General features: G+C 43.7%; 1 protein-coding gene across 5 annotated transcripts in view; it reads right to left on the bottom strand.

Moving 5' to 3' along the window:
* Nucleotides 1-24,988, bottom strand: part of PDE8A (phosphodiesterase 8A) — a 159,804-nt gene that overhangs the window by 12,806 nt on the left and 122,010 nt on the right. For 4 of the 5 annotated variants that reach the window (XM_010369860.2, XM_010369862.2, XM_030931143.1 and 1 more), the window contains 9 exons: nt 17,867-17,944; nt 13,488-13,558; nt 12,902-13,066; nt 11,451-11,499; nt 10,764-10,899; nt 8,929-9,127; nt 5,780-5,997; nt 3,878-4,010; nt 768-935 (listed from right to left, as the gene is read on the bottom strand). In XM_010369860.2, coding sequence (XP_010368162.1) covers nt 768-935; nt 3,878-4,010; nt 5,780-5,997; nt 8,929-9,127; nt 10,764-10,899; nt 11,451-11,499; nt 12,902-13,066; nt 13,488-13,558; nt 17,867-17,944 — 1,217 coding nt within the window. Of the gene's footprint in view, nt 1-767; nt 1,011-3,877; nt 4,011-5,779; nt 5,998-8,928; nt 9,128-10,763; nt 10,900-11,450; nt 11,500-12,901; nt 13,067-13,487; nt 13,559-17,866; nt 17,945-24,988 lie in introns of those variants that run through there. The other variant, XM_030931145.1, reaches the window with a different exon arrangement.

Genomic DNA, 24,988 nt, shown 5'->3' with positions numbered 1-24,988 from the left:
CTCACTGCAGCCTCAACCTCCTGGGCTTCAAGCGATCCTCCTGCCTCAGCCTCCCAAGTAGCTTGGGACTGCAGGAGTGCATCACTATGCCTAGCTAACTTTTAATTTTTTTGTAGAGACAAGGTCTCACCATGTTGCCCAGGCTGCTCTTAAGACTCCTGGGCTCAAGTGATCTTCGCACCTTGTCCTCCCAAAGCTAACAGCACTTTAAAGATGTTCCAGTGTCTTCTGGCCTTCATAGTTTTTGATGGGAAGTCAGAGGATGTAAGAATCACTGTTTTCTTATAAGTAATGTATCGCTTTTCCTCTGGATGATTTCAAGATTTATCTTCACCTTGTTAGCTGCTTGACTATGACACATCTGACGTGGTTAAGGTTCACTGGCTTCTTGAATCTGTATGCATATGCCCTCCACCAGATCTGGAAAAATCTTGGCCAGTATATTTCCTAGTATTTTTTTTCTGCCCTAAGAGAAATTTTTTTCTACTCAGAAAGAATATGAAGACCAGATGACTCCTTTAAAGTACTTTCAGGAAAAAAATCATCAACCCAGGATGCTATATCTAACAAAAATATCCTGCAAGAATAAAGGGAAAATAAGAATATTCTTAGAGAAGAAAAAAAAATTGTTACCAATAAACATGCAATACAAGGACAGAATTTTGTTTAGAACCCTATTTCCTAGTGTTAAGTCCATTATCTTGTATGATTTTATGGGTTTTAACTCTCTCTCTCTCTCTAGAAACTTAAAAGAGGCAGCATCTCACCTGCGAAAAATATTCTTCTGAAATGCGTGCAGCCCACTCGATGCAGTACTGCAGGGGTCGGCAGGGATTGGACACATCAGCACATTTAATCAGCATTCGTTTGATTAGAGTCCGGTTCTCTGGAGTCCTAAGCATAGTGTTTATCATTTCCTGATTTTTATCAGTTTCCTGAAACATGAGTGGAATTCAAAGCAATCAAAATGGGTCCCTTGGTGCCAAGCCCTCTCTTACTGGTCTGTCCCACTGTAAGCACAAAAAGAGCACTAGTCAGGATAAGGATCTCATGAAACAGTGCCAAGGATATTCGAGCATTGAGCTTGGCCTCTCATTTTACACAGGAGAAAACCAAGGCTCAGTGATATTCCAACAGGACCTAGAAGTGGAGGGTAGCACTAAGGGTTGGTATATCTACTGTTCTCCTTCTCCTTGACTCTTTCTTCTCTTCCTCTCACTAAATCTTTCTCACCGCTGCCTTTTTTTCTCTTCCTCTCTCTCTCTCCCCCATGGTAAGAACTCAAAGTCTTTTATTTTATTGAAAAAGAGAATGAGCTGAAAAAAATAAATGTCTCTGCCCTCACAACAGATGGGCTCTTGTAGCCCAACAGGCTCCCTACTTCTCAACCCAGTCCTGTGACAGGGCAGATTCCCAAGATCACACCTAACATTTTTGATGTATAAATGACTTAGCAGTCATTCTCTGTTGATCTGCACTCACAAGAAGATCTAATGGTAAGCATGAAAAGTATTATTGATTACATTTTACAAATGAGGACACTGAGACTCAGGGAGGTGAAGTGACTTGTCCAAAGCAACCAGCTGAGCCAGGATAAGAACTTAAGGTCTGCCTTTAGTCCCAGGCTGCCTTCCACTCACAGTACCATGTGCTGTCTGCATCACAAGGATCCCCACTGGATATGGATCAATTTATGATGTAATAGAACCACTATCTGTAGGCTCTCTGAAGAGAATTCAGGTTAGAGGGTACTGGGGCAGAGAGCAATGAAAAAGACCAGAGGCAAGCAGGTCTCCTCAGTCTGATTCCGTGCCCACCAAGCAACCTTCCAAAGGAGTTAGTCATATGATTTCAATATGCAACACCAGTAGCCTAAGAAGGCCTGATGGTCCCAGCTCAGAGGGAACAGATCTGCCATCAAGACGGGCAGGTGGGATCCTGACTCTAGGCTTCCCACGCTTCCTGGAGAGTGCCAAAATGACTACTACACCAGTGACACTTCAGTAGCTCTTGTCACTCCAGGTTTCCACTGTGACCAGCTCTGTGCTGACCCTTCTTTCTTCAGATCCTTTAATACCTGCAGTGTGACTATAGTTTCGTACTGCCAGCCTGGAAACTATTTTCTTTTATCTTCCTTTCTCCTGCTCTGACCCACTGGATATTGATTTTCAGTCTCTCAGAAGTAACCCCCCGTACTGACAACAGAGATGAGAACTATAATGTTAAGTGGAGCAGAGAACTCAGCTAAGTCTAGGGGCTGTCCAGACTAGACTGAGGAAACCAAGTCTGTGAGGTGTGTGGTTTCCTTCTGTGGCATGAAGTCAGCCAGGAGTGGTGGCCAGGTGACAGCCCTATCCAGAATGACAGGGCAGGAGCCAACAAAAGAGGCTGGTATAGGCACCTCTGTGTTAGAAGTCTTTGGAAAGAGAGTGAAGCCAGAGGCAGGCTGACAAACGGAGAGAACAGGAAAGGGTGAGGAAACAGAGTTCTCGACATCAGGTTAAAACAAAGTAAGTGTCATGGGGTAATATGCTAGAAAGCCAGGGGGTAGACAAAGGCTATGGCCAAACAAATGAGTTGCAGAAGTAAAATGGAGTTAGAAGTCAAGGAATCGTGACCCTAGCCTGCGAGGATAAGTCATCCCTGTGTGTGGCAAATATCTCAGGATGGTGATAGGAGCTGGGGAGGAGGGTGGTACAGAAGACTGTGAGTTGCTGCCAACATGTTCAGTAAATGTGGGCCTCAGAGGAAGAAGGTTCATGAAGAACATCTTCTTTAAGTTGCTGATAACATAATCTAGTCACCAGTTCTTAAGTGCCTACCATGCTCATCAGTACTATGCCTTGAGACTTATTATCCCCATTCTACAGATAAGCAAATGATGGGAGTTTGGGCCTCAGCTGGAGTCTTCTGACTGGTGAGAGAGTTAATGTTATCCTTGCCCAGCAATTGTTGTGGACTCCATGCCTCAAATGTAGAAACAGGGGCAACGATGTCACCCTTACGACACAAATACAGTGTCCTTCTCAATCCACACACTCCTCTAAATGAGGACCAAGAGAGGATAGCTGCTGCTACCATGATATGTGCCCACTGGGAGTGGCTGGAAAGAGATATCAAGGGCTCCAACTGATCACAGAATGGCAAAGAAGGGAGGGGGATATTAGTGAGAAAGGGTGCGGGAATAGCTTACCTGTCTAAAGTTAGCTTATCTAAAATCTGACCTTCCTTTCGAGTTTTCCCGTCTCGTTGGATGTGCTAATTTTTTTCCTGCCAAGTTTTTGCACTTTAAATAATTTTTTAACCAATAAAAACTAAATTCAGTGAGCCCACTGTGACGGTTAATACTCAGTGTCAACTTGATTGGATTGAAGAATACAAAGTATTGGTCCTGGGTGTGTCTGTGAGAGTGTTGTCAAAAGAGATTAACATTTGAGTGGGTGGGCTGGGGAAGGCAGACCCACCCTTAATTGGGTGGGCACCATCTAATCAGCTGCCAGCAAATATAAAGCAGGCAGAAAAACATGAAAAGGAGAGACCGGCCTAGCCTCCCAGCCTACATTTCTCCCATGCTGGATGCTCTCTGCTCTCGAACATCAGACTCCAGTTCTTCAGTTGTGGGACTCAGACTGGCTCTCCTTGCTCCTCAGCTTGAAGACAGCCTATTGTGGGACCTTGTGATCATGTAAGTTATTACTTAATAAACTCCCCTTTGTGTATGTGTGTATATATCCTATTAGTTCTGTCCCTCTAAGAGAACCCGAATATACTCACTGAGGGAACCCTTCTGTGGCTGATATCATGGCCCATGTGTCTCCATAACCCAACAGTACTAGGGCCCCAAACACAGGTTCTCTTTGCAGTAAGTTTCCCTTACCCCATTTTCTTCTAGCGTTGCCAAGGGTTTGTTGATGCTGTTGACAAATTTGTTGACATGCTCAAAGTGCTTTGTCATTTCCGTGGCTAAGACCATGTCGATGATCCCCTGGCGCAGTGTCCGATAGTCATTCCTGTTTTCGATGACAAATTAGAGGCTGCTACAGATTACTGATCCAGACCAGCCAGGTACTCCTGAAAACAATCTGTTATTCAGATAATGTGTCCTCTGCAGCTATAAATCTAATGCCGCTGAATGTCACAAGGCACATTTTAAAAAGATGTGGAAGTTATGGGTTAGTGCCTAGATCGTTAGCAAGGAGAACCCAAACAGAAGTTAAAACCAAAAGCTATAGGCAAAACTTTATAGTTGCAGTGTTTATCTTGTCAATGTAGAGATCTGTGGTTAGAAAAAATATACCCCACATGGAGGTACCTTGAAACCCAACAATTTTAGTGCCCATAGAATATGAGGACTGATCTTTTGATAGCTTGAGAAATCATAGGGAGTACTTGATGCCTCTATCTCTAACCCTTACTTTTACTTTAGTACTTTAAAAAATTCATTTCTTGAAGAGGTATGAATGAATATGAAATAAAGTCTCTATTCAACCCCTTTTCTGCAGCTGAGTAGAAAACTTTCCCTAGACAGTTAATAGGGTCTCATGTGGTTTTCCATTGATAACTGATGTATCTATAAGCAAATATAAATAGAAACTACTTTAACTCCACCTCTGAAATCCTAGAACATGGCACAAGGGAGTTATACAAAATCAAGAATCCTCTTCTTTAAAAATCCAAATTAATAAGTATTCTTCATGACACAATGTTTTTTCCTTCTTCAACTGATATTCACTAAGTTACCAAACACTGTGGCACTGAGGGCACAGTGACATATGACCCTTGTGACCTTACAGAGCTTAAGAATCTATTCAGACATTACGCAAACAATTAAAAAATAATTAAGAAATGTGATATGTGCTATGAAGAAATCTGGGATTGAATAATTAGATGGTTTAACTTAGCATGAGAGATCAGGGAAGGCTTCTCCAAGGAAGTGACGTGTAAACAGAGACAATGCCAAGGAGATGTACGCTGAGCACGGGAGGGCAGCATGGAGTGCTTCAGGGAGATAGATGACTGCTTCTCTGAGTCTCTAAGAGCTCAAGATATCGGCATTATACTTCATCTTGAAACATCAAGACACAAAGCGGCTGAATCTTAAAATCACTGTGCTAAGTGAAAGAAGCCAGTCACAAAAGATCACACATTGTGTATGATTCCATTTACATAAAATGTCCAGAACTGGCAAATCTATAGAAACAGAAAGTAGATCAGTAGTTGTCTAGGACTAGAGTTGGGGGAATGGAAAGGAACTGCTCATAAATTTGAGGTTCTATCAAAGGGGTAATATTCTAAAATTGAATATACTATGAGTTGCACAACTCTATGAATATACTAAAACCACTATGAATATATTAAAAACCACTGTACATGTTATTATTTTGAGACAGGGTCTCGCTCTGTTGCTCAAGCTGGAGTGCAGTGGTGTGATCATGGCTCACTGCAGCCTCAGCATGGGCTCAAGCAATCCTCCCACCTCAGCCTCTCGAGTAGCTGGGACTACAGACACAACCACCAAGCCTGGTTAATATTTTTTCCTTTTGTAGAGACAGGGTATCCCTATGTTGCCCAGGCTGGTCTCAAACTCCTGGGCTCAAGTGATTCTCCTGTCTCAGCCTCCCAAAGTGCTGGGATTATAGGCATGAGCCACTATGCCCAGCCCACTGTATACTTTGTACACTTTAAATGGGTGAACTGTATAAGATGTGAATTATATTTCAACATAGCTGTTTAAAAAAGACAGAGAGGGATCAACACACTCCCCAAGCATTGTTCTTACCTCTCCATGTTTTTAAATATATTGCATTTATCATCTCCAGCGGTCAGCTGGAAGGCCAAGGCCGCATGGTGGCTCTCCAGCACAGCAGTATCATTGTACAAAATGGCCAGCTCACTTCCAGCATTACACAGGAAGGAGTTGGTTCTCCCAGGGTGATCCACATCATGAATGGTGGCTGCAATGAGTGCAGCGACCTCATCAATTGGATCTAAAGTTTCCTGAAAACAAGACAGCTTTTAAAAACGGGGGTATGACACTGAAGGCAAAGAAGCCTTCTGTATAGTTTTCTTTCTCCACTATTACTTTCAGGTAAGAATATTTCAGATTTCTAAGAAAAGCATACTACGTGAGCAAATCTAGTCTTCCTACCTCCACCCTGAAACAGTTATATTTCTGCATAGTTTTGTTAGTCTCACACAAGTTAAGGACTTACCAAAATACAGGTGTTCTCAACAGATAGGAGTCACCTCCTCAGCCAGTCTTTCTCTAGACCCATCACAAAAAAAGTCCTTAGTCTGAGATATTGACTTAGACCAACATAAACTAATACTAATAAAGGAGAGAAACAATTTTAAATAAAATTTAAAATAGGCACCACTTACATTAACTGGGAATTGCCTTAGTTTTCTTCCCCCTTTTAGTGCTATCTTTGTCAGGTTGATGTCAGAGTTTTGTGCGTTTGACAAAATGATCTGGAAGTTTTCCATCTTTTTCAAGGCTCTGAAAAGGTTTATGTAACATGGAAAAATTCCTTAAAGGGCTAAAGAATTCACCTGTCCATATGGGTCAGGAGCCAACTTTTGAAGAAATTAAATAATAATTTAAAAATTACTAAAATTACTTCCATGTTATTGGTCTCTTTTTTTAATACTTCTTACATCAATTTAATTAAAACATTCCATTAAAACTATTTTAAAGCTTTTGATTTAGTACATATGTGGGCGGTACTTCTACTATTTTCTGCTTTACATTTGTGTATTTTTGTGTCTTTATAACTTAGTTTGGCTAGAACTTCATCTATTTTCTTGGTGATTTCCAATAGCCACACTGGATTATCACTTTGCTCTTCCCATGTTCTTTTTCTTCCCTTTTTAAAGAATTAGGGCATTTAAAACATAAACCTTTAAATATATAACTGACTTCATTCTATAGGTTTTGATAGATAAGTTTCTCATTTTTGTTGTTTTCTAACTAATGTCATTTTGGTTTTATTTCTTTGTTGATCCCCAAATTATTAAGAATATTTTCTCATTTGCTGTAGCTGACATTTTAAATTTAACCATTAGTTATTCTATTTTGTTGTGTTGTGGTTAGAAAATATAGCTTATGAAGTTTAGAAGTTCAACACATTATGTACCAGTATAAGATCATTTTTGGAAATACCCTACAGACTCTTGAAGATGTTTAGCTAATAAATCAGCCTTGCAAATTTATTTAAATTGATTTAAATTAAAATTCAATAATTTAAGTGGGCAAATAGTATGGTATGTGAATTACATTTCAATAAATGCTCATTTTTTTTGTTGTTTTGAGACAAGAGTCTTGCTCTGTCGCCCAGGCTGCAATGCAGTGGCATGATCTTGGCTCACTGCAATCTCTACCCCTTGGGTTCAAGTGATTCTCCCGCCTCAGCCTCCCAAGTAGCTGGGATTATAGGCCTGCGCCACCACGCCCAGCTAATTTTTCTATTTTTAGTAGAGATGGTGTTTCACCATGTTGGCCAGGCTAGTCTCGAATTCCTCATCCATTTACACTGGTCTCCCAAAGTACTGGGATTACAGGTGTGAGCCACCATGACATTTCAATAAATGCTCTTAAAAACTGTTTTCAGTTAGCTTTCTAAATATATATTTGTACGTTGTCTATAGAGTACTTTAAAAGCAACAGAGCAAAAACTGGGTTCTTTATATACTGAGCCATATTGACAGAGACGTCCCTCTGTTGTTACTTGTTTTCATAATTTAGAAAACAGTCCCTCCTCTGGACACCTATTTTACCTACAGTCTGATTTGATTTTTTTCTGGAAAACAAACCAACAAAAACAGAAATAAGAACTAGAGGGAGCAGGGGAAGTTCTGAGAAGGTATACCCTTCAAGGTGAGGAATGAACACTTGTTCACTTCCTCTGTGTGCCAGATGTCATCTTCTACTTTGCTCTCTGCCAAATGCCAGTCCCGTGATACAGGGGAGGAAATGCGGGCAGGAGCCACTTGCCCTGGCCCTGCATGATTGCAGTCATCTAGGCCCCAGCCAAGGGAGCAACAGGGTCAAAGGCAGAAGCTTCAGAAACTAAAGTGGTTTGGCATGGCCCAAAAGTGGCCTGTGACTGAGGTAGAAGAGAGGAAATGAAGAGAGGAGCTCATTGTTGAGGTGAGTGTGGAGAGCTGTAGAGGTTAAAGTTTAAATCCTGAGGGAGGGGGAAGCTGCTCCTGGGAATGACAGTGTCAGGTGTGCTGTTTCAGAAAGGTCACATTGGCAGTAGGGTGAGGGCGTTCCATAGGAGGCAGGAAAGGCAAGAATTCCAGTTTGGAACTGCCCAGATGGGAAAGCATTGCAGGGGGCCTCACTGGGACAGCAGCAAGAGATGAATCTGAGAACTGTAGGTGTGACAGGAGGCAAGGTCAGATGATCAACCAGATGTCGGGGGTTGAGAAGTGGAAAGAACCAAGGATGACTCTCGGTTTCTAACCTGGGTATCTGGTTGGATAATGGAACCCTGGATTAGGTAGATAACCCTGGGTGGGAGCAGTGCTGGGAGCAGAGATGATGAACTTGGCCTTAGAGCCCTGCAGACTTTGATGTATAGATGCAGGCCCTAAAGTGGGGATATCCAACAGTTACTTGGCTCTACTAGTGTACAGGCTTGGAGTGAGACCCCCAGAAGAATAGCCCTATCCTGTGGTTTCTCCTCCAGGACCAAATCCTGCCTCTTGTACCCTCATGGAATGGCTGGGATTATGTCATGAATTAACACATCTATTTCCCAAAGCTACAGTGTGGCCTCCAGACTGATTCCGAGTGTGGCCTCGCCCTTCCTGTGCCAGGCTGCACACGTGAGCAGTCATGCTATGTATCTTAGTGGAGGCAGGAACACTAGACTCTCCCCACTGCTCCTGCCCATTAAACGTGGCATGTAAACAACAACTCACCTTTATCCTCTCCTTGGAGAGAAAATAGGCAGTGGCATGAAGCACATCAGCAGAATGTGTAGAATTGTGGTAGGGATTGGAAGAATGATAATTGGCTTCCATAATTTGTAACCACGATCTTAGTGTTGACTCAGAGCAGTGTAAGAATTCACAGATTCCAAAGCGAGCAAACATTTTGAGACCAAGATAAATCAAAGGCCTATAGAGAGAAAAAAACCCACAATATTAGAACAAAAGCAAACAAATAGGCCAAGTGTTTGAGGCCTGAATAGGTTCCAAGCCAAATTTCAGGGAGTGCAAGGCAGCAAAGTGGAGATTGCTTGGGCTATGCTGGCCTCTCTCTGGTGGAGCAAACAAACTCTGGTTCCACTTCTTGCCCTCAGGGGACCATGATGCACAGGTGAGAGCTGGCTGTCCATAGCAGCTCTGGCCTCAGCCTCGTTGGGGCTCCTGATTTGCTGGGGGGAGTTTGCTCGTTCTGTCCTTCCAGGTTCAGCTTCCTGCTTGCACTACTGAATTTGTCACAACAATCCTTTTTCCAGGCTAAGCTTGTACCACCTTGAACACTATCCTCTCCTTTGGACTTGCTGGACCAATGCCATTGGCCAGATACCCTGCCTATAAGAAAACATTTCCTGAAAACGTCCTATGAGCCAGACACTGCCATATGCCATGGAATTTTCTCAACACCCACCTTTCTGGAGGTTTTCCTCCGGGACCAAATCCTGCCTCTTGTACCCTCATGGAATGGCTGGGATTATGTCATGAATTAACACATCTATTTCCCAAAGCTACAGTGGGGCCTCCAGACTGATTCCGAGTTCTGGAGGTCATTTCCCCGGAAGTGACCTCCAAGTGGCCACCAAGTTAGGTTCTTACTTGAGAAATCACCTTGACCCAGCATCTGGCCCTTGCCTTTAAAGGCCAAGAAACTGGCTGTCTTGAGGCAGTATCCAGAGGTGATCACGGGACTTAAATTGACCTGCCTTTGCCCAATTCACATGGATGTAATGTCACTAGGATGTAAACCAGGTGCTTAAAGACTCATGTGCCAAGGGAGTATTCTTTTCCACTCTCCTTGGCTGTGCTGGGAGATGGGGAAGTAGAACGTATCAGAAGGTTAACTCAAGGTGAGCCTGAAAAAGTCAGGGGGTTATCTTGGTGACAGGTCGCCCAAACTGAGATGAGACCTGAGAAGCCATCCCATGGCCCAACCAAGCACACCTCTCCCGAGACACCCTAGGGGGCAGTCCTGGCTGGCATCAGCTCTGCGCACCTCCCCTTCTCGTGTGCCCAGCCAACTGCCACCTTTGGTTAACAGGTCTTCTCCGGCAAGGGAAAAAACTCAAGATAAAAGCCCATTCCTGCTCCTGCTCGCTGTGATCACACCCAGATGAGGATGACTAGGGCTTTGGGTGTCCCTATGCCTATCACCAACATAGCAACCAAAAGCTAGGGGCAGCTCTTATCACATGTGTATGTGTTTCTAATAAAGTTTGGTTCTAGGCTCTGAGCAGATCTCTTACAGCAATCTTAACATGTTACCACCTATAGGAGAAATACCTTTATTTCACAGAAAAAAGTCCTGGGCTACTTGGAGAAGTCACTGGCTCAGTTGCATGCTTTCCATGAATGTGCCATCACTGTGGCCAGCAGACTTTCCCCCAGGCCCTGGTGACTCAGAGCCACGTGGTGCCCTGCTACTCCTTCCTCAGAGCCCCTCCCTGACCAGGTGCCAGGGAGGTACCTGTGCACAATCCACACTCCTCAGGTAGCCTCTTCACACAGGCCCCGGGAATCTAGTTCTCCCTCTGCTGAGGTCTGCATGAACTCACCTATTGTGGGTGGCAGCCTCCAGTTCAAAAATATCAAAGTCCCAGTATTCTTCATTTTCCATGGCCCGAGCTATCCGTGGTGGGACATCATCAAGGGAGATGGGAGTGACTATATTGCTTGAAACTGTTTGAGTGTCTGTAAAGTGATGAAATTTGGAGAACAAAATTAATAGGCTTTAAAGGATTAACTTTTTTGTTTTTTTTTGAGACAGACTCTCACTCTGTTGCCCAGGCTGGAGTGTAGTGGTGCGGTCTCAGCTCACTGCAACCTCTGCCTCCCGGGTTCAAGTGATTCTCCTGCCTCAGCCTCCTGAGTAGCTGGGATTACAGGCACCTGCCACCATGCCTGGCTAATTTTTTGTATTTTTAGTAGAGACAGGGTTTCGCCACATTGGCCAGGCTGGTCTCGAAATCCTGACCTTGTGATCTGCCTGTCTCGGCTTCCCAAAGTGCTGGGATTACAGGTGTGAGCCACTGCTCCCAGCCAGGATTAACTGTTTCTTAGGGAGGACAGTACTGCCTCAGGGACAGCTGCTTTGTTTCTGAGACTTTATGACATACCAAGAAACTTCTTAATGAGGTGAAAAATGATTTAAAAACTTTTATCTGAAAAAATTGTTTTCATCACTTAAGCTAAACTACAGTATTATAGACAGTGATCTAAAAAATTAAAAAGGAAAAACTTACTTTTGGTTGAAAGAACATATTCATTCCCTGATAGTCTTCGCAAACCATCCTGATAAAAATCAAGGAAACAAGAAAAAGGAAAGTCACAACTGTTCTTTCCTTCCTGGAAACTCCAGGTGGTCCCCCCACAGGACAGCTCAGGGCAGCCCTCTCCACCAATCCACTCAAGGCTGCCCTGGGCCCAGCGGGTCCACCCCTGTGATCAACTACTGACCTTGGTCACTTATTGGAGAGCACAACAGGCTAGTGCTGGGAAGGATGGTCCTGGCCCTGTTGGAAGCTAAACTCAGGAGCAGGGTCAACACCCGGGAGGTGAGCTTGCATCTTTTGAGGGGCGGGTGGTCCTTACGCCCAGCATTCTCGCTTGCCCTCCAGGACCGTTTGGTTTCTTAGGGACAACTCTGCTCTGCCCTCAGTCCTTCTCCTCCATTTTCCTGCCACTCTCCTCACTCTGAGGACACAAGGTTTTCCTGGGAACATTAGCTCCTCTCTCACCTTCTAAGGGACCTCATTCCCACCAGGTGACTCTCCTGGGCTCCTCACCAGTGCTTCCAGACCACCTGGCCCAAACCCGGACTCTTAGCAGCCCCTTTTCTCCAGTCCTGTGGCTATTCTCATCTACTCGCCTCCAGAACACTATCCTACCCCATCCCTCATCAGTTTCATCTCTCACCTACAGTCTGGAGGAGCCTCTGTTTCAAATAGGCAAGACCACAGTTAGATATTATCAGCACTGGAAACACTCTACCTTCTCAATTTCTGCCTGGAACCTTATTTTTATAAAATCCAGTGAATTCAGAAAGCATGAATTGGGAAGGAGGTGGATTTGGCTTCTGACCAAGACAAAAGCTGACAGAGAGCAATTGAGTAATCTGTGCTCCACAAAGTTGTCCCTCTCTTGTGAGAGCTCTACACCAGACATCCTGAAGGAGGCATCCAGGACCCCTCAAGAGTCTATGGCACAAAGCCCCCTTCTAGTGAAAGATTCCCAAACTCCTCTTTCCTACAGTCATCCAAATGTGTGTGGGGTGCTTTGAAGGCCAAACTGTCACACCCCCGGCATCATTTTAAATACATATGGCGGGAGAAAGACAGTCTTTCTGTTCTGCACTGTCCCAGTTTTCAAGCTCTTTAATACAACTAAACAAGCTTTATTTAGATAAATTACTGTAGAAGCCCTAAGCAACACTGGAGAACTGGCTCAGCAGACTGTCAGGATTACATTCCTCCCTGCTCTGCTTCCAAGCTAAGCTCTCCCTAGGAGGCAGGCAGCAGGTGGCTGCTTGGCCAGAGAATAGAAGAACCCAGGCAATGGAGGAGAGTTTAGGTCTTGACTGAACCCTACAGTGCCCTGCCTGTCTCTTCAAAGAGATCTGTTTAAATGAGTAACCTCTGAGAAAACCACCAAGAACAGACAGGCTGTAGCCAGGAGTCTAGTCAAATATACTTACAGACATTAAGCCCCCAACAAGGTCATTGGCATGGGGATCATCATCCTTAGCACCAAACTGTGGTGAATATAACTCAGTGGTTCTTAGAATTTCCAGCACACGGTCTAGGGCTTCGGTCACAGGCATGGGACTACTTTCCTGGGCAGCATTGATAATATTGATTACCTACATTATGGAAAGAAAATACTTGAGTTTCATAACCTTAAAAACAATGAGAGGGCCAGGCATAGTGGTGTATGCCTATAATTCCAGCTACTCAGGAGGCTGAGGTGGGAGAATTACTTGAGCCCTGGAGTTTGAGACTAGCCTGGGCAACAGAAATGAGACAGCCCATCTCTAAAATACAACAGCAAAAACAAAACAAAACCCAACAGGACTCAATCTGGCCATAGTACTTAATACCAACTTAAGACTAGTTAAAATGTCAACGTCACACATCCTCTCTCTTCAGAGGAGGCTACTAGCACCATACAACTATGAGAGCATTCTCATTACTGCGGGTCACTATTTCTTCTCACTGGAAATGATCCTTGGGGAGAACAAGGAGTATGTGTGCTCAGTGGAGACAGACCACAAACTGCTTCACCTTGGTGATGGGCGCCTCAATCGTCATGGAATGTATCCGGGCCATGGAAGAGTGTCGTCTCTGGCTGGAAACTGTGGAGAAAGGGATGCACAAATCAGGGTGTGCACAGCTCTGGGCACCTGTCTTGACAGCAGAGGGCTCAGTGTGCTCGGCTGCATGATGAAGGGGCAGGATAGAACTGAGTTTACTGAGCTTCGTTCCCATCCTAACAATCCTAGGGTTCTGGCATAACCAATTCTGTTTCTTTCAGTTCTAGGCACTAGGATGCACATATGCCCCCATGGACTGAACCTCTGATGTCACACGCCAGAGAGAAAACAGAGGAAACAATCTAGGAAGCCAAAGTCAAACAGCCTCTTTTTGTGTCTATGACAATAAGCCTTTATAATTATTTAGCTTGCCATTCTCTAGGAGTAAAAATATTCTGGAAGACAATGCCACACAATGCTCTTTGTTTCATATATGGCAGGAGCAATACATTCAATTCACCAATAACTAAAATACACAAATTTCTGGTTAAATTTTTCAAGGTACCCTCTGGTGCTTCCCACTATTAGGTTTAATCTAGACTGATTAGGTAAATATCCTAAATGAGGCAGGCAGCAATTCTTAGGCTCTAAAGTTTGTTAAGTTTTGTTGTTCCTGTCAACATATGGTTCCTTTGTGGTGAGGAGAAGCCCGGACAATATAGGCAGGAAAAACATTAACATCCATTTCTGGGTATCTCCACGAACAATCCCATCAGGCTAAATGCTGCTTTCCAAAGATGTTACAGGACCAGGGGCTGTCCCAGAGACTGATGTATCAACCTCATTTTACCAATGAAGAAACTGAGGCCCAAGAAGAGACACTGTCCAAGGTTAACCAATTCACAGGGTCTCAAATGTTTTAAATTTGGGGGCCCAACTAAACTTCTTAAAATTTTGGTGATTATAGGATTGCCAAATTTGGTGATTATAGGATTTTATCCAACAATGTCATTAAAACAAAAATAAAAACTTGCTATTTTCTCACTGTCATAAAAGGACTTGTTTTCATTTAAAAATAACTGACACATGCTTGTAACAAACACAGAGATCTGTTGTACAACATGGTAACTACAATTAATAACAACGTATTCTAGAAAATTGCTAAATGTAGATTTTGTGTTCTCTCACCACAAAAAAAATGTAAGTGTATGAGGTAATAAATATGTTAATTAGCCTAATTTAGCCATTCCACAATGTACAGATAGGTCAAAACATCATGTACATGATAAATATACATAATTCTTGTCAATTAAAAAATAAAGGAATTAGAAAAAAATCAAACAGAGCAATAAGGTAAGAAACAAAGTATAAAGATTGTCATGACTGTGTATACAGAAAGCCCTGAAGAATCTATAAATGCACTCCTCTCCTTTTACAGTGAGTGTGTAGGTTTGCCCAAGCTCCTGGATATACAAAGTCAATATTCAAAAATCAATTGTATTTCTATAACTATATACAATAAGCAATTGGAAATTTAAACAAGTAACACCATTACAATAGCATAAGAAACCATCAATACCTAAGAATAAATCTAATTAAAGATTAGTATGACTTCTACAATGAATATGTAAAACATTGCTGAGAGAAAACAAAGACAGCCTAAATAAATGGAGACATCCATCGCCTGTTCATGATTTGAAAGACTCAGTATTATTGAGATTTCAATTTTCCCCGAATTGATCTACAGATTTAAGGCACTCTGAAAACAAATCCCAGGAGGGTGTGTGTATAAACTAAGAAGCTCATTCTAAGTGTCACATGGAAATGCAAAGGACCTAGAACAGCCAAGACACTTAAGAAGAACAACTACTTACTACCAGGTATCAGATATCAACGCTTATCAATCAATGTAAGTAGCTGATTGTGATATTGGTGTAAGTATAGACAAACAGAAGAGTGGGATAGAATAGAGTCCAGGAACAGATCACATATTCGTAGTAACCTGATTTATAATAATGGTACTACTGCAAAAGATGTTTATTCAATATGGTGATAGACCAGTTGGATTTCCCCAGGGTCAGGGGCAGTCATCCTTGATGTCTACCCTCACCAGATATAAAAATTTAAAATGGATCAAAGACCTAAAACAAAAGATAAAATAATAAAACTCCTAGAAGAAAACAAGGGAGAATATTTTCATGATCTTGGGATAAAGAACGATTTCTTAAATAGGACACAAAAAGCACTAGTAATAATATAAAACCTGATAAAATGAATTTCCTTAAGATTAAGAACCTCTGCTCTTTGATTAAGAATCAAAAGATACGATTTGGAGGGGAGAAGGCAAACCACAGACTAAAAAAATATATTTGTGATACACAGATATCCCATATCTAGACTATGTACAGAATCCCTACAAACCAACAAGAAAAAGATATACAACCCAATTATAAAAATGGGCAAAAGACTTGAACAGCACTTCAGAAAAGGATTATCCAAATGGCCAATAAAAAGGTGCTCAACTTCAGTCATAAGGAAAATTAAAATTAAAACCACTGGAATGGCTAACATATTAAATTCTGGTATTACCAAGTGTGGAAAAACATGGAACAACTGGAACTCTCACAGATGAGTGAGGAGAGTAACATGGTGCAATATGTTGGAGCTATTATTGGAGAATAAAACTGGAGAGCACCATTTGCAGCTGCTCTAAGGCCTAGCAATCCCACTTCTAGGGAGAAGATGAGCATATACATCCACAAAAGAAGACCTGTACAAAAATGTTCATGGCAGCCTCATTCTTAGCAGCCTCAAAATGGAAACAAAACAACTGTCCATCAATAAGAAGATATGTACACAAATTGTAGTATATTCCTGTAAGGGAATACTACTGAGCAATAAGAAGGAAGGAACCATGACATACCTAACAACATGGAAGAACCTTGAAAACATGAAAGTTCAAGAAGCTAGACACAAACAAGCCATACTGTACGATTCCAATTCTATGAGGCACAAGGAGAGGCCAAATTAATTTATGGTGCTAGCAATCAATGGTTGCTTCTGCATGGTTAATGATGTGTTTGTGTGTGTGGCTTTTCCATATCTATTTTGGGTGGTGATTACATGAGCACATAGAATTGTCAAAACTCATCGAAATGAAACAAGTGAATTTCATTGTATGTAAATTATAACTCAAAAATCATAAAAATAAAAAGTTATAAGAAAAAATGTTTACTAAAACACAGAAATATACCAAGGAATTCAAAGGATCAACAAACATTAGCATGTGGTGGAGTGAAGACTGTTGTGGGCAGGGACCTCAGCCCTGCTCTGTGCTGCTCTAAGACTGCAGAGAGTCTGGGACTGTAATCATGACAGCTACAATGAAGATGACGATGTCAGCTAACACTAACTGAGTCCCTACCCTTACTTACCAGGCACCACACACACTCATTTAATCCTCACACAATCCTCTGTAGACAGTAAATTATCCCCACTTTACAGATAAGGCAATGGAAACACAGAAGTCCACCCTCAAGGCTACACAGAGCAGATGAAGCTGGGACTTGAACTGATGTCATTCTGACACCAAAGTTTACAGTCCTTCCCATAACCCCATATTGCTTCCTCACTGGCACCACCCCAATCCTGCCCTCAAAGCAGGGGTGTAATCTGTATGGTCTTTCCAGTGCAAGGAGTACAAAGCATGTCATCTGGGCCTTATAACAAATCTGTGAGGGATGACAGGGTGGCATTTGATCCCTACTGTATAATCTTAGCTGATATCACCTTGGAAAAAGTTTGTCTTTTGAACCAGTACAAACAGCTCTGTATCCTTCTGTTTTCATTTTTGGGCCAAAGAATGTATACAGCTAGCAGTAATACCTGCATCTACACTCTGTATAAGCAATGTTGATTACATTTTAAAAATTAGGTCATTCAGGCCACGCACCTACATATTCTTTTTAAAAGTATATTTCAATTAGAACTTAAATAATATTTGCTGAATAAGGGTCTTTCACAATTCCAAAATCAAGCTCACCTCTCTCTAAAAGTTTCCATGGGAAACTGCAAACCATGATGGGATAGATCTTTAAGAATTACCAAATGCAAAAACAATTATAGCAGATTAACTGACATCTTCTGCCACTACAGTTTAGAAATGCAACTATAGAATATATGGGAATGTATCTTTTCCTTTTCTTTATTTTCTGATTCCATTAAAAGGCTCAGAATGGAGCCCATTGGCAGGAGTCCACAGAGGGAAAAATGGAACACTAGTTTCCAGAGGGTTCCCTCTTCTTCTGAGAACTGGAGGTAGACAGGATGAGACTGGGCAAGACACAGCAGGGCTCCATGTGTTCAACAGTGATTTGATCACATTTTTTTTCTCTTGTCTTGGTCACTCACCTTCAGTTGCACGGGAGGCAACAGCTTTGACGTCTAGTGAGCCTTTTCTTCTGTCTTTATGTTTGCCTGTCTGATTATCTGTAGAAACAAATGATAAATCACCTCTTCAAAGTGATTTAAACAACATATTAAGGAAGGTTACCAATCTAAAATTTAAAAAAAACTTTCAACTTTAAGAATTAAACATGTTTTAAATGCCACAAAAGTAAACACAGTACAGAGATGAAGACTATGAACAACCAGTTTTACGGGGGTAGAGTTTCTCAAAATGTCCCACCAGGTGCACAGATAAACAAGGGCTTTACAGTTCCAGATTATGTAATTACAGAGTTCCAGGACATAAAGTGACAACTGATAGAAATGACCTCAGGGGAATTTCTCCTATTGTATTTCTATATAATTGAATAAAATGATGGGAAAATTTTGATTCCCCACTCATCTTGCCCCAAAGAAAAAAAATACTTTATTTTCTCTACAAAATAAGGACTACAATATCCCAGGGAAAACATTCTTCTCTTTCCTAGGGTAGTATGGTAAACACTGTTTGAGGTATATTTCAAATGATAGTTCATCTTCCTCCCTTTCACCCCCTCTTCTCTACGAAGGACACACTACTCTCCAAGGCTTCAAATGGGGGACTGTCTTTGACTCTTCTCTAATCCTGACCCCCACAGCAATCACTGACAAGGCAACTCTGACTTACCTTCCTGACCCCTTCTCTGTGCACCTGCTGGCTACCATACATCCCCACTTCACAGACAAGGAAACTGGGAGCTGCTCTGCAGATGAGTGCACAGCAGGGTAGGCACTGAGCTCAGCTCTTCCCACAGCCATGGAGTAGCTTCTCTGCCTTGTCTTGGCTTCCTCACCCGGAACTTCTCTCCCTGCTCATGGACAGGATCTGAATGCAGGCCCTTAGCACTTCCTCTGCACCATCGAGAAGCCTCTTCACCTGCTCTTTGCTTCTTCGCCCAATTAAACTAAATCCTCTTCTCTGTGGGCACTAAAGAGTGAACATGTCAAGGTCACCAATGACCTCCTTTTTGCTAAGTCTGACGGCTACAACTCAATCCTTACCTGACCTGACTTGATTGTGGTACTAGACAAAACTGATCCCTTTCTGGATACTCCTGTTTGCAGAGTCCACACTCTCCTGGTTTTCCTTCCACTTCTTACTACTCCTTTCTAGTTTCTTTCATGATTTCGTCTTCCTCAGTATCCCTGGTGTTTCCAGAGGTGGTTTTTCAAAGGTTCTATCCTTAGTCCTTCTCAGTCAACAAAACCTCCTTGGGAGATCTCATTCCTTCCTATGGTTTTAGTTAATTCCTATGTTGCCATCTTACCCCAGGCCTCTCTCCTGAGCTCCAGACTTACATCTTAACTTACCATTTACCACCTTATTTAGACACTCCTCAGGCACTGCAAATGAATTCATTATCCACCATGAAGTCCTTATCTTTTTCCAAATCTGCTCTTTAACCCAGGTCACTGAACAGCATCTACCATAAGGTGGACAGAAGTCATCCATCACTTCTCCCCCTTCCCTCTCCTCCCCCTTCAATGGGTCAGCCAAATCTAAGGATTCTACCTCCTAAACACCTCGAGTCTATCCCCTGCTCTGTCCTTGTCCGAGCTCAGACATTTGTCATCCTCTCTGGATTATAACAATGGCCTCCCAGATTGGTTCCAAAACAACAACCTTACCCTCTTCAACTTATTCTCTGCAGGCTGCCAGGTGATCGTTGTAAAACCAAAATCCAACCAAATCTCTCAATCAAAACACTTCAATGGCTCATCCTTGTCTTTAGGATAAGATTCAAACTCCTCAGTGTGGCACCCAGAGTCCTATGAGGTCTACACCCCCTATCTCTATCCACCTTGAACTATTTATGATTTGTTAATTTGCCTCTCAAACCTCTATGATTTGGTACAAACCACTGACTTGGAAATGTGCCTCTCCCATGCCACCTTCTTCGACTGGTTAACTCTGACCTTCTTTGAAGATGCAGTTCAGGTATCATAACTTTTGGGAAACCTTTCCTTAAAGTCTCTCCACACCACCCCAACAGTGCTGGGTAACAGCCTGCTTTATTGTCTTGCCTTCCTTGCTAACATGAATGACTTGAGGGCAGGGACAGTTTTTCCTGTCTTTCCTAGGTGACCAGCACTGTACCTACCATCTGCTAGAAGAAGCATATGTGTATAGAAGCTCAATACACATCTGCTTCACCAAAAACCTGCACCTTCCTGCTGTGCACAAATAAATCAGTCACTCTGATTCTGTGGCTCCCCTGCTCAAAATTCTTCAGCGTCTCAGAGATAAAGAACTTCCTGGCATTCAAGGACAGGTAAGGTTGGCCTACAGCAGCCTGCTTTTCATCTCGCACTGTGCTTCCCATGAATGTGCTGCATCAGCACAACTGCTCCGTCTCTGGAACAGCCTTGACATCGGCTCCTTCTGTCCGAGACACGACACTGCACCCTCTTCAAGTGTTCATTCCTTCAAATGGCCCCTCTTCTCAACCACACAGAGCCAGAAGTGTGTCTCCTTCCTCTGAGCTTCATGATGAGTAATGTCCACACAGCCTGGGCTGGGAACTTACGATTATTTGTTCCTTCATTCTTACCTCTTTTATTCCACTCAACAAACCTTTACTGGGCACCCACTATGTGTGCTGCCCTAAACTAGGCATTAGAGAGGTGAAAATGAGTAAGGTATGGTCCATGAACTCAAAAGGAGATGGTCAGTGGGGAAAAGGGTGGGTAAACCAAGAGTTACAGTAATACTTTTAAAGTTCAGGAGGAGTCTGGAGGGGGAAGTGGCAGATTCTCAAGGGAGTGGGGGCAGAAAGGAGATGGATGGAGTCTTGTAGCTGCAACGAAGATACGGAGGAGGAGGACAGCATTTCCAGGAGGAGGAAACTGCTTGTGAAGATGGAGGAGTGTGGCTGGAGAGGAGCAAGTAGCAACCTGTGTATGAAGGATGCACTGTGGGAAAATGGAGGGAGACTAAGCAGGCTTTAATTTCTATTTGACTGTTTCAAAGTTACTTTATGTAAATACAAGATCCTCTTGTTCCTAAAAGCCCTGCTAAGCTCACTGCTCCCCTACTCCCTGTAGCACGTTATAGATGATTCTAGCAATTTCCACCCAGTGGGTAGAGATGGACCGTGTCTCCACCCTGTCACCCCAGTGCCCAGCTCTCAGAAGCTCTCCTCAGGGAATACCAAGAAGTTGAAGATGAAGTGTGAGGTTTACATCCCAACGAGACTACTAGCTCCTCAAGGTGTGCTGCGCCCAGGGCCTCCTGCTTACTGGGTGCTCAGAAAACACACACTCATCCTGAGGTACCCGGCCTGCCAGTGGAGAGAACACTAAACAGGCCTCCACAGCCAGGGCATGGGCTCAGGATCACCTGCAACTTCATGTCTCTGCTCTTGGCTTCCTGTTCTGTGAAACAGGGTCCATAAGCTCTGCCCATCCTTTCAAAAGAGAAAAATTAATAGCATTTCCTTGACCTGCTGGGTAAATCCTGGGAACCCTGGAAAAACAGTGGGGATGATGAGAGGGAGTAACCAATCAGTACCCCTCAAACACAGCAGCTTCCTCCAACTCACATTAGCCCTGCAGCCTGGAAGTATGAGCTCCAGTTTGGGTATGAGGAAGTCCAGGCCCCAGTATCTTATGTGACTTGCCCAAAAGTCATTTTGCCAGGACCACAGCAGACTGTCAGATCATTTCCTCAGGCATTATCAACAAGCATTTGCAGAGCACTTACACTGCAACAGGGCCACCTCCAAACTGCCAAGCCCACAGGACTGTACATGGGCCTCTGGTAACTACCTCCCTCTTCCTCCCAAGAAAGCTTTCTCCAGGTGCAGACCAAATCTCCCAAGTATTTTAAATGATCTATGAGGCCTCTGACAATGGCCCCAACCCTGGTAGCCCATGAGAACACCTGCAAAGTATGAGGCCTGGGCTCCATTCCATACAACCTGAACAAGAACCAGAGCCTGTCACATTACTGGCAAGGCCTGTCCTGACCACCTCCTCATCCCCTGAATGCCCAATCCCCTGGCTTCATTCTTCTCCACAGAACTTAACACCATCTGATATACTGTATGTTTGTTTGTTTACTGTCTACCTCACCCCCAGCTAGAAACACATCTTGCGAGCAGAGACATAGATGTTGCCTGGTGCACAGCAGTTGTGCACTGAGTTTGGATGAATGATGAATGAATGAATTCATCCTGCTCCTCAGTGCTCCTCTGGTCATTATTCACATGTCTCTTATTGCTGGACTCCTTTCTTGGTACTCAGTCTTCCTGCCTCACTTTCTCTCTCCAGGAGAGTTGGCCCAGTGCCAAAACTTTTGGCTTATCACTTCAGATGTGGTAAGTTCAAATCTAAACTTACCCTCCACTCCCTGTACAAACCTGCTCTTTCTTATGATCTTATTTGCACTTGTTATTTTAATTAATGTTAACCAGTGGCCAAGCTAGATATCTTGGTGTCATTCTCAAGTCTTCTCTTTATCCCACACAGTAAGCTGGTTCCCAAATCCTACTGATTATACTTAAGTAACTCCTGAATCCAGTCTCTGATTGGGCTCCTGAGGCCGGATTCAGGAGTTACTTTGTCTTCAATCTCTTTTCTCCAAGACTATCTTTCTAAGACCTGACTCTTTCCCATTTACCTATTTATACAGATTCACTTGGCCTTCCTCTGCCTACAGGATGAATCCAAACTGGCCTGCCCCAGCCTCGCCTCTCTATGCCTTTATGTGTGCTGCTCCTCCCACCTTGTCCTCTGCATGACCACTCCTTCTCTCCAGATACCAGGTCAACCATCATCATCATTATTGCTGGGAAGCATCCCCCAGCTTTTCCACAGTGTGGTACTATAAACCACAGCATATTCAAATTATTTTCTCCTGCCACTGGACAGTGAGACTCATGTTCATTTCTGTATGCTTACAGCCAGGCTCATGGCCTGACCTAGAACAAGTCAATAGATTGGACAATGGTCACTACAATTTGGTGTCCTCAGTGAGACAGTGTCATGTGAAAACACATGGGCCATGGAAAAGGGAGCATGTATGGGGATTTTATTACTTTTTTGGATGCTCAGACCCTGAACCTTCCTTCCCATGTCTAGGGAGTACTAAGTCCTCTCACTATGGAAGGGAGAAGGCCAGAGACTCCATTGCTCCATACCCAGTTAGTGATAGGGTAGGTGACACAGGCCCAGCCAAATGAGTCTGCTTTTGAGTGAGTGAGGCAAGGAAGCGAGGTGTGAAGAAGCTATGCTACCGTGGTAAGAACAGCAACACCCTATAACTAGACCTCAACAGGGCCAGTGGTGCTCAAAGTTCAGTAGTGACAGCAGGGGCCCCCTAAGCACAGTGCTCCTATGGCATGCCTAGGGCAGTGGGGACATTTGCTCAGCTTCCCCAGGTTCCTGCCTCCTTTTCCAAAACTAGTTCTAGAGCTTTCTTGTCCAATCTGTAAGCAACCCCATTTCCTCCAAAACAAACAAACAAACAAACAAACAAAAAACCCAAAACACAACTCCTTTCTGCTTAAGAATTGATTTCTGTTGTGTGTAACCAAGGACTTTGGCTGGGCCATGGCCTATAATAGCTCCACCCTGCCTTCTCAAGTGAAGATGGCCAGTTGAGAACTTTGGACATAAAGCTGGTTATGCTGCTAAGGGGGGAGGTAGAATGGGCAGGTGGCTCATCTGGGTGGGATGGGTAAAACTCCTAAGTCAGCGTTGATCAAGTAAAATGACCAAATGGCCTGGATGTAAATGCAGTTTGGGAGATGCTCCCCCTGCCGAACATTTCCTCTGACTGCATCACTGACTCTGCCTCTCAGTCCCAGCTCTGCCATATCCTGGCTGCCCAGCTCTAGGCTGTCTTTGAACTTTTTTCTTTTTTTAGACAGTCTTGCTCTGTCGCCCAGGCTGGAGTGCAGTGGCGCGATCTCGGCTCACTGTGGCCTCTGCCTCCCAGGTTCAAGCAATTCTCGTGCCTCAGCCTCCCCTGTAGCTGGGACCACTGGCGCGTGTCACCACGCCCGGCTAATTTTTTGTATGTTTGGTAGGAACACGTTTTCACCATGTTTCCCGGGCTGGTCTCAAACTCCTGGGCTCAAGTGATCCACCCGCCTTGGCCTCCCAAAGTGCTAGGATTACAGGTATGAGCCACCACACCTGGTTCATTGAACTTTGTTGAGCCTCAGCTTCTTCCTCTGTAATAAAGGAATATAAATAATAGTCATATCTACTTTACAGCGCTATTCTTTTTTTTTTTGGGACAGAGTTTCACTCTTGTTGCCCAGGCTAGAGTACAATGGCTCAATCTCGCCTCACCATAACCTCAGCCTCCCGGGTTCAAGTGATTCTCCTGCCTCAGCCTCCTGAGTAGCTGGGATGAGAGGCATGCGCCACCACGCCTGGCTAATTTTGTATTTTTAGTAGAGATGGAGTTTCTCCATATTGGTCAGGCTGGTCTCAAAGTCCCGACCTCAGGTGATCCACCTGCCTCGGCCTCCCAAAGTGGTGGGATTACAGGTGTGGGCCACCACGCCCAGCCATATGGTACTATTCTTAAGAGTTAAAAAACAAATGCTTAAAACCAAGTAAAAGCCCCCTGTGAACTTGCAGCGCAGGACTCTCCATAACTGGCCCACACGTGCTGCTTCTACTCTGACGCCTCCAGCCCCTGCAATCTGGCTTCTGCCCTCGCCATTCTCCAGAAACTGTACGTCTGCAGGTCACAGACAAGCTCTTGAATGCAAACTATTCCATCTCTGGCTCCATATCCCCTCCCTCCCTATGTGGGCCGCAGCCCTGACCAGTCTTGATGCTTCCCGTTCTCCCTGCCTTCAGCTTCAGCAACACTCTCCAGACTCCCCCACTCTCTCTAACCCCTCTTTCCTGCTTGTTTCCTCCTTCTCTGGAGGTAGGTGGTCTCCAGGAATCCACCTCACCCCTCCTCTCCTTTTCTTGCTGTTCTCTTCCACTGTAACCTCAAAGTTTCCATTCCCCTTTGCCATCCCTGGTTTCCATCACAACCACATCTGTGCTACTTGCTAATGCTTGGCTGGCCAGAAACAT

The sequence above is a fragment of the Rhinopithecus roxellana genome, chromosome 5, assembly GCF_007565055.1.
Source record: "Rhinopithecus roxellana isolate Shanxi Qingling chromosome 5, ASM756505v1, whole genome shotgun sequence".
NCBI lineage: Eukaryota > Metazoa > Chordata > Mammalia > Primates > Cercopithecidae > Rhinopithecus > Rhinopithecus roxellana.
The sequence above is the reverse complement of the archived record's forward strand: the minus strand, read 5'-3'. Positions and strand labels throughout refer to the sequence as shown.